The following is a 10,201-nucleotide window of genomic DNA, read 5'->3' as shown; positions in this document are numbered from 1 at the left end:
TCTTTTAACATTATAATTGATATTTGTTAACGTTTATGAATATTAATATATGTACGTGGAGAAGAATGAGAATTGTGATGAAAATGTTTAGAAAAGAGATCGAGCTAGTAAAACTAAAATAAAACGCGAATGAAGTAACAGTCGTATAAAGAAACATTATATACTCTTGATAACTTTTTATTCTCAATATTGCACAAGTCCAAAGATTCCGACTTTATTCCCTTTTTTTCATCCGCACGATGAACATAGCAGTATGATCTGAAAAAAAGTCGGGAGTGAGTGAATTGTTGCCGCAATTCAGTCTCAGTCTTTGTAAATGATCGTTGTACAAGTTTTAAACGCGTATACCACACACTTATTATATACACGGATAGAAGGTAAAAGAAATTGAAATGAAATGCTAATATGAGGTTCCAGTTCCTGATAAATTGATTTGATCGTCAGGCGACTTGGCGAACACTTGACAATATTTTGCAGATTTTTTTCTTTTTTTTTAACACAACGCTCTTTTCCCAAATAAAGGAACAAACGGCTGCTTTGCGATTTACACTTATATATTATTACGATACATACGATCGATTGACACGCTCTTAAGATACGGATGCTATATTTCGCAATCGTGTAATAACATTCTGCAAAAGAACCGTGTACATATTCTAATAAAAGTTAATTAACTGTAGAATTGGAACTTAACGCGCTTACGGCTGTAGGCTCTGAATATACAAAAATATATCCCATTGTTATTACATATATATGCACGCGCTTCTTTCTGTGACAAAACAGGATGCGAAACACATACATTTTGTACGCTATTATGCGAATAACAGCAATTATGTGTAGATAGCATAGAAATAAACGATTCAGATCATATTAATAAGACGACATTTTGATATACAATATCATTAATGATAAAAGAAAAACTAAGATTCGTTGATAATCGGTTACTTAAAAGATTCCTTGACAAAATAAAAACGCTTACAAGTTTACAAATTATTGCTTGCTAAATCGATCTAGAAAGGTGAGGATCTGCGGCAAGTGTATTTAGAAATAATTGAGATTTCTCTTTGTTGCGCGAGAGCAATGAAATTACGGTCTTTTTTTACTTTAATGACCCTCATATTTCCAGATACAAAATTAAAATAATGCAATATATCTTGCCATGTATTTTGATGTATCTATCTTGAAAATATATAGTGATTCGTGTTTTGTGTGTGCACATTGGAAGCCCATTTCTTTTTAAAGAAAGGATAAAAAATGAATATGTGTTTAAGAACATTATGAGAAGTTTGTACGTTCGTGAGATATTTTAATTATACGCATAAATTTGTAAACAAAGAAAGGAAAAACTAATTGTAACTTCCAACATGGCATGTTACTGCATAAAATGTAATAGATTCTTTCTATCGAGTGTCAGTTCTGTAAATTTAAGAGTGAATTTTGAAAAGATATTATTGGAAATAATATTTTTTATGAATAATCGAATAATTAAAAGTAAATTTGAATTTTAATGATAGAAGCACACCATATTTTTATAATCTTTGCAATATTATTAACAGATTCTGCATAGCACTACAGAATTAAACATTTTTAGAACCGAACATGTAATGGAAACTTAATTAGGAAACTATCATACATTTATCTATTAAGTTCTAACAAAGAAATTCAAATTACTATCATATTTAACTCATACATAATAACTTTCTAATCCTGTCGTAGTATCACATTCTTCTGTGACCTTTATTGCATAATCCCACAATGAAAGAGTATCGCAAATCAATGAATTGTAAATTGTATCGCGATGAAAAAAATATAAATTTCTCAATTTAAATTTTTATTTTTTTAACGCTGAGATATTAAAGAAAATGCAAAGAAATTGCTTTAAAATGATGGAACAATCTAAGAATTACGCAATAAAGGGAACATTAATATAACTCTTTATCATGCTTACGATATGCACAACGAACTTGTATAAATTTCACGAAATTCTCCAGGAAATTCAGATAAAATTTTCATCGAATTTATATTAGAGCAACAGGCATATGATGAACAGGTGATACAATCCTTTGAACAAGTATAAAATATGTCTTATGTTATGTCCGTGTTATTTAATATTATCTGGTCGAGTATGTTACAGAGACAATTCAACTTCTCCGAACCAAATTGACAGACATACCGGTTAGTTCTTACGTAAAAATCGAGAGAAAGAATGTACAATTAAATCGCTCGATAGTGATATATACACCTTAATCATTAAGATCATCGTAAAGCCTTTCATGATCACATTAAATTATCGTACAGGAAAAATATTTACTACAATTCATTGCGCGCTTTGGAAGAGAGCTTTAGCACAACATTCTTTCTGTGTCGATAATTGCATTAGCAGAAAGAAATCGCGAGTACCCAATTTGAGATTGTATTCGCTATAACAAGCAACGTAACTTACATAATTTGATCAACCGTAATATGATAAAGAAAGATACACGAATCTATACATACAGTTTTTTGCTCTTTCCGTTTTAAATAAAAAAATACACTTTATAAAATTATCAAGTAAATATAATTAGACGAATCGCCTGCACCAATGCGAAACAAAATACGTTTTATAGATAAAAATATTTGTACATAAACGCTACACGATTGGTCCAATCATAATTAAACCAATGACACACATATATTTCTCTATTTAGCACTCCTTATTATAATTTGAATACCGTATTATTATATTCTCGCTTGATAATTAAAACATCTTGAGTCTCCTTTATTAATCTTCTTTTTCTTTTTAATATTATTGTACACATGAAATATATTTATCCCTATATTTAGGCAATATTTTTCATTTTACATTGTAATAAAAAGTACGAAATAATTTGTGAAGAAAGAGTATCTCGTACAAATTAATTACAAACAATTGGACGTTTCAATACTAATATCGTAAATTTCGGCATATAATTTTTTAAGTATCACTTTTAGGAAGCGCATTTTTTGTAACTCAGGATTTAGCAATCGAATAAGTCGATAGCCCACAAATTTATAATATAGAAAAGACTTCTCCAGTTAATTATTTGGCTCGCTACAATCCTTTTCAATAGATTTATATTTAGATACAGGAGTGCTTAATTCCTATAACATCCTGTAAAATTCGCTTATTCTTGCACTTTTTATATATAATAAGAATTTTTGTAATTGGTTTTATCTTATTTTCACATATGTGCTCGTTTTCGTGTTTCCCACTAACTTTGAGACAATTTTAGTAAAGTGGGCCTTCATCTGCGGACATGACCGGTTCCTCGTCGCTCCAATCGCTGACTGCTAATCCTACTGATCCGTGAAAGCTCTGCGATCTCGCTACGTGGCTAAAATCAGATAGAAGTATAAGTAGAATGCAGTTGAATTATGAACAAGTAAAGAAACAAATCTTTCATTTCGTTTACGCCCTTCTTTATCAAAGGGCAAACTTTGTAAACGGGTATTTACATATCATATCATTGCTAAAATTAGACTATCTGATCAAATTAAACGCAATCTCAATATTAGACAAATAAAATGATTAGACTTCTGTATTTAGAATTAATTACAGCACTATATTTTTCTCCATAGAAATAAGTATGGGGTTTATTGATCGTTTGCTACAACTATAAATGGTAAGAGATTAGATGGGTAATAAACAAAGTGCAAAAGCATCATATCACTAAAATAGATAAACTAATGCAGAACACAGGTACAGTATCTCTTCTATTATTCTTAAAATCTTAATCTGGTAGGAGCTCTGAGTTAGTGCAATAAAAAAAACAAGCATTCGTCAGTAAAAGTGTTTTATATCTTTGAAAAGTGAAAAACATCTATTAAATGTACCTCTTGACAGAATCTATGTAAAATGAGAGAATCTATGTAAAATGTTCAAATGAGTTTGTACCATACCACTTGCTTGTTTTGCCACGATATTTTTAGATTATCGATCGCTATCGGTCCTAACAACAAAGTATAACAAGTAAAGTAAAATAATTGTCTTCTCAATTAGTTGAGCAATAATGTATCCTAGACAATGCAAAAGGCCAAGAGACATAGACATCTGGATTTTTGCGTTGTCTAGAAAAATTCCTCGTACATCACTTCTTCTTTTATGAAAAGTTGAATCAACGACTCTTACCTCGGTGACAAAGTTGCATTTTTCTTCGCCAGGCCGGCTTTTCTCCGTCCTTCCATAGCAGCTTTCATGGGATCATAGCTCTTGCGACGTTTCCAATTTTGCATCTCGACCTCGCGTACATTTGGCGCCGAGGGCTTTTTCGGTTCCTTTGGTTTGCTTTTAGGCCCCTGCATTCATATATATATTTATGTTACATGATAAATCTTACTATATATTAAAAATAAGAAGACACATTACACTTACCATGCTCAAACCTCTATTAAATCGCGCGCTAGGTCGTCCAGAATCAGTTCTATTGATACTAGAAAGCGACTCAGATTTGCTGTAAGCATCGTGTGATAAATTCTTAGCTTTGTTCACATTGGAAGACACGGGTTTTGTTCGTTGCAGATCTAATTTTGCTTTACGCAAACTAAAAAGGAGAAACAGTTGGATATGTAAGAGAAATATTATCAAAATGTAAAAAAAAAAGAAAAAGAGTAGGCACCTAAATTCTTTGTTGTATTTACTACTGGAGACAGGAGACTGCGGTATAGGATGCTGCTCGTCACTGCTCTCCGTATCGCTCGGATGGCGTAATCCTTTCGATATATTCTGATGCAGGCTGTGACTCGTGTCTTCGTCGCTCTCGTTGTCGGAAACGAGTGGAGGACGGTATCCCGTCATGCGAGCGGACATTGCGGATACGACATTCTGAGTTGTTTGCAGATAAGACGAAGTTTCTAAATCACTGTCGCTCTCCTAATCAATTACAGATTTTATAAAGTATTTGGTACACAATTGTTCATTATAGTTTATAGTTTATTAAGATTAGCTAAGAGTAGCTAAAATTCGTCAATTAATATAACTAATGGGTTAATTATAATCCACGCATATCTCAAAACGTACCAGCTGCGGACTACTAGGAGGTGGTACTTGGTTGTCCTCGTAACAGTAATTTAATTCATTATCCGACCAATCGTTGGCTAATGAGAGAGCACCTCCTGTACCGTGAAAACTTGCAGATCTCAGCACGGAATTGTCATGGCTGGAATACACATCACACTTTTCGAAAACTGAATTATGTTTATTACCCGCTTAAACGCTCCATATGTTTCTGTATACTCACTTGCCAGAACCGTCCTCGGTACTGTGATGTTTCTTTGTACTGTCTATTAATTTCTTTCTCCCTTCGGCCGCTGCTTTCATCGGATCGTAACTTTTCCGCCTCTTCCAATTCTGAAACTCCACTTCCTTGGACGTAAGAGAGGAATTACTTCTACCAGATTTTTTGTGATCTTTACTTGGCTTCTGATTAGTTTTCTGGCTACCGGGAGGATGCTTAAGAAAAAAAAGAACAAAAAACCTATATTTAAAATATTCTACAAATAAAATAGTCCCTTGTATAGACGTGACACTTACGTGAGTCGGCTTCGGGGCTCTCATACTAAATCTCCCAGTATCGGTCCTGGATATAGACGGCGCTCTGAATTTCGTTGTCTCCGGTTTCTTCGATGATTCCTTACTGTGCGCTCCAACACTATTTGTACGAATACGATGATAACTTTGTTGCTTGTTCACAGGTGCTACAGTCTTAACTTCGGACTGCGCTCTTCTACGCCTTTCTTCAGGGGTTGTATTCGGCGTTGTATCGGATTCGCAATTTAATCTGTAATACATTCCATTCTTAATTTTCTATAGAAATTGAAGCAGATTCCCGAAATTCTTATACTTTACGTAGGATACCTTGCTCTTCTTATGCTGAAAGCCCTATTCAGCTTGATTCCAGATGAGATTGGCGTCAGAGGAGATTTTCTGTGTTGTTCACCAGTTTCGCTACTACTATCGGAGGCAACAACAGAGGCATACTTTCCTCTCGACGATATTCTGTCAATGTCGCTACTGTTGAAGCTGCTGCGACGCGACACGAGATTCTGCGACTTCATGTTCCTAATGCTCGCGTTACTTGACGATCTTTGTATATTGAGATGCCGCTGAAGTTCTGGACTGTTTCGTAGCATGTTAGGCGCTTTAAGAGGCATATCCTTATCAAAATGACTGGTTCCTTCATGATAGTTCGTGGTGCTGTTGGATTTTCTCAGCATATACGGACTATAAAAGAATTAACATATGTGAGACATATTAATCACTTTGAGATCAAATGTTGAAGCGTGACGTTTTAAAGTTATATATATATAACATAATAAACATGAAAAATATGTACCTATTTTCGACGCATGTAAAATATCCTATATTTTTCGCTTGTGACGGTTTCGCCAAGTGCTTAGGTCTTTCTAACATAGGAGAACTGAGAATCTTCGTTGCGGTAGCTTTACGGCTCACAATTGGGCTGTTAGTCAATTTTGGGTGGTCAATTTTGGGTGTGGGTGGTCTGAGACGGCTTAAAATGGGACTATTCGTATGTTTTAAGTCTTCCTTATACTTCGCGCTATTTCTTCTGGACGTATTAGATTCCGTTGTATCAGAAGCATATTCTTTCCTGCATTACAAAAAAATAGGTTTCTTATAAAGTGTAAAAAAACCCGATAATAATCTATGTACTATGTTACAAAATTATATATTTTGCCACTCGCAAAAACTGTTACGTACAATGTTAATTAATGCTAATTATCTTTGTTGTTAACAGCTTAATTTATTGGAATGTAGTGTGAAATGGATCATTTACCTATCTAGAGAGCTACTTCTTCTCTCAAAATGGAGAGGCGACAAGACCTGGGACGGGCTCTTCAGTAATTCTACATTAGTATCAGTAGTCTTCGATTTGGCTGAACTTAAGTATTTTCGGACGCTTCGCCTATTTTCGTTGCTGTTCGCTCGCCGAAACAACGACTCGGACAAGCTGCCGCGTCTAACTACGGTACTATGTACAGGTGTACGTTGTGAGCTGTTAGGCGGCGTGTTGTAACTATTGCTGGTGTCTTCATCGGACTCTCCGCCGGAGTCTATAATTTGATGCTGACTTGAAACTAAACCGAGCCTTTCTTTTATTCGTACATACGAGTCCGTCCGGGCATCCGTGTCCAGATTGTTGTCGGGCGACTGTTCCTGCGAGCAAAAAAATAAAAATGTTTAAAGGAGAAAAAACGAAAAGCCACAAGACAATAAAAAAAAAAAACATTAATGTAATAAAGATGTCGGATTTTTATAATTATCGAGAGACACTACGTATAATATAAAAAATTTGCTATTTTATAGAAATTTTGTTATTGTCTATAGATTTTATAGCTATCCTATAGATATCTTTATCATTTTTATATACTTGAAAATGCGCGATACATACATAACGACTACGTGTCGCTCGTTGAGATCTAGTGTGAATTGGAGATGGTATCTTAGTGGGACTCAGAGGCGGCGTACGACTTGTCGAGCCGCCTATTATCGGAGGGAGAGAGTTATGCTCCGCTACTTGAGTAGCCCATTCCGATATCCATGCGTTGTTATCGCGCGAAATGCTCATCTGTAAGATAAAATTATTTCAAACATCTGCGCGCGTTACGCATGCCGAACACTTGTAGACGTTATTTACCTTAAAATTATGAACGTATGCCTCGTTGCTCTCGTCTTCAGTTAGAACACCGACGCTGAAAACTTTGTCGATATCCATTCTCGCTTTCTCCTCGTCCGTATAGTCCTTATGAATCGTGTACGTTCCAGCCTCGCTCACCGCACCATCGGAATTAGCGTCGACGTTACTGACGTTGAACGCATCTAGATTTGTATCCGCTATATCGTCCGCGTTCAGATCCATCGCGTAACTGACGAATTGTTCTCTCTGATCGGCGGACAAATTGTTCTCTCTCTCACTGGTACTCTTTATATTGAAAGCTTGCGATAATTCATCGGTGAGATAATTCATATTAGACACTTTGTTGTCCTCTACACTGTTTACTTCCTTGCACTCGTGATTAACGTCGATATATTCGATGTTCTTCGTGTATCGCTTCTCATTTTCGTCATCGTCGTAATTGCTAATCTGAATGCGACTTAAATCATTTATCGTTGCGGACCTTTGGGATGTCCAGTACACGTTTTCGTTGGTTTCCAGTTCCAAAGAGAGGCCTTGAGATGACAGCTTGTTGCTGTGACGTAATTCATCATCACAGGACCTTGTCATTAAATACTGCTTATTTTGATGAGAGGGAGCTACATGCTCATTCGTAGACTTCTTTGTGCTAGAATGCGCTCTTAAAGGATTCTTGACACCTAAAGAACCATATGCAGTTCGAATTAATAATTAATATCGAATAAGATTTAAGCAAAATTACAAAAATTTATTTATAAAAATGAATATGTATGCAATTCTTCTTAATTTGGTTTCTATAGTATTTGTAATTTGGGGACAATGTATGTCTTCTGAAAAATCATCTTGAAAACAGTAGAGTTATTACAAAAATGACGATAGAAGAATTGTCGATATTCTTCATAATTTCTGGAGAACAATCACACATAATTCCTAACATGGGAACGGTTATGACACCAGAGTCATTAATATGTCAGCAGGCTACATCATTCAGGATAGGTAGAAGGCACTTGTAAGGAATATTAAGAAGCCTGGAGAACATGACTTCACCATGACTCATACATCACAGGCATTCAATTCCAATACAGGATTCACTTTAGAGAAAAAATCCTGTATTGGAACTGAATGCCTTTATCAGACTATTCTCAATATAAAAATTTAATAATAAATTTCACAATTAACTTTAAATATTATATAGTACAAATTCTTTTTTATACATTTTATTTTAAAGTAATAATTGCAATATAAACCTTGACCTTTTACAATTAAAAATACATTAATTGTAAATATTGAACGGAATTATTCTTCAGAAAAAAAAGAGAGGAGAAACAAAAATGCGATATCTATTTACCTAATTGTTTAAGTCTTTCTGATAATTGGTCAGTTTTTCGCTTTGTATCATCCTCGCTGCTAAAATAACCCTCCGAATGAGTGCTAGGAACTTTCTGCTTCTGCACCAAGTTTGGAGACAGTATAGTGCCCGCTTTCTTTGATTTTACTTCTACCTAAAAACATCATTACAATATATAATTTATGTAAAGCTCCGCAATATTTAATGTGTTTTTGTGTTCGTATATCACATCAAGATTACATAGAACAACAATTTGTACAAAATAATTATATTCTATTATAAAAAGACATTTGTAACGTTCAAGCTTACTGTCCAAATAGCCAAATCTGTCAAAAACAAATTTCGTAACAAGTCTGCTGCAAATTCGTTTGTCGGCAGAATGCCAATAGAAAAATAACAGAATCTGTTAGCAGAACGCGATGACAGATTGACTGTAGAAATCAAGCAGAATCTGTCACTTTAACAATTTGAACAATATAATATTCATCTAAATGATTACAAATTGATTCCGTTTGGTTTCTGCTGGCAATCTGCTGTCAGATCGTCGACAGCATGGTCTCCGCTGACAAAACATGCTTAACGTGGACGCAGTCGAAGTCAATCTGCTATAACGTTCTGCTTCAATCCATCGTTGGCAAACTGCTGGCCACTGCTGGCATACGCTAACAGTTTGTTTACTGAACGCGTTCAAATATATCTACTCATGTGAAACATATGTCAAAAACAACGGAATCCTCGATTACCTTGGACGTGGAGAGGTTCCGCCTGTGCCTGGCGTTGTACCTCTCGAACAGATTCTGATACCTCGCCGTGTCCACCTCCTTGTTGTTGCCGAAATCGATGGTGAAAGCCAACGGGGTCGGCGGTGACGGCGGTACGCGCGGACCCTCGTCCGGCTGCGGCGAGCTTCTCGCGGGATCCTCCTCCTCGCGTCCCTCCCCCGTCGCGGCGCCGTCGTCGCTCGTCGTCGGTCGCGCGTTGACGGGTCCCTCGGCCGTCGCGTCGTCGCCGGCGCGCGGCGACGGCGACGGCGACGGCGACGACTCGCTCGCGAGGGTCGCCGGTCCGCCCTGGGCCCCCGGCGAGCTAGCGTCGTCGGACGCCACCCCGGACACCTCCGCCACTTCCATGTTCATTGCCATTTAACATGCCAGCCGTAAACATCCGCGAATAACGACGATAT

The 10,201-nt window shown here is 36.2% G+C and overlaps 1 protein-coding gene across 2 annotated transcripts; it reads right to left on the bottom strand.

The window, feature by feature from the left end:
• Positions 1-156: 156 nt before the first annotated feature.
• LOC139768298 (uncharacterized) lies at positions 157-10,160 on the bottom strand. 2 transcript variants are annotated; one of them, XM_071698347.1, is made up of 15 exons: positions 9,762-10,160; positions 9,019-9,172; positions 7,674-8,350; positions 7,428-7,604; positions 6,813-7,192; positions 6,351-6,626; positions 5,873-6,238; positions 5,549-5,795; positions 5,256-5,467; positions 5,036-5,174; positions 4,635-4,888; positions 4,391-4,559; positions 4,148-4,314; positions 3,919-3,968; positions 157-3,353 (listed from the first exon to the last, which is right to left on the bottom strand). In XM_071698347.1, the coding sequence occupies exons 1-14, from the start codon at positions 10,158-10,160 to the stop codon at positions 3,950-3,952; spliced, it is 3,636 nt and encodes a 1,211-aa protein (XP_071554448.1). In that variant the 3' UTR covers positions 157-3,353; positions 3,919-3,949. The 2 variants fall into 2 exon arrangements, with proteins under 2 accessions (XP_071554448.1, XP_071554447.1); XM_071698346.1 differs by lacking the exon at positions 3,919-3,968.
• Positions 10,161-10,201: the final 41 nt, after the last annotated feature.

The sequence above is a fragment of the Temnothorax nylanderi genome, unplaced genomic scaffold (genome assembly GCF_030848795.1).
Source record: "Temnothorax nylanderi isolate EJ_2023f unplaced genomic scaffold, tnyl_v1.0 TNYL_tig0015_pilon, whole genome shotgun sequence".
Classification (NCBI taxonomy): domain Eukaryota; kingdom Metazoa; phylum Arthropoda; class Insecta; order Hymenoptera; family Formicidae; genus Temnothorax; species Temnothorax nylanderi.
Note: the sequence above shows the minus strand (reverse complement) of the source record. Positions and strands in the feature narration are given on the sequence as shown.

Coding starts and splice junctions, on each gene's coding strand:
- LOC139768298 (XM_071698346.1), bottom strand. CDS start 10,160: ATGGCAATGAACATGGAAGTGGCGGAGGTGTCCGGGGTGGCGTCCGAC. Junction 6,627..6,812: donor AGAAGTAGCTCTCTAGATAG/GTAAATGATCCA, acceptor TTTGTAATGCAG/GAAAGAATATGCTTCTGATA. Junction 4,560..4,634: donor AAATACAACAAAGAATTTAG/GTGCCTACTCTT, acceptor TCTCCTTTTTAG/TTTGCGTAAAGCAAAATTAG.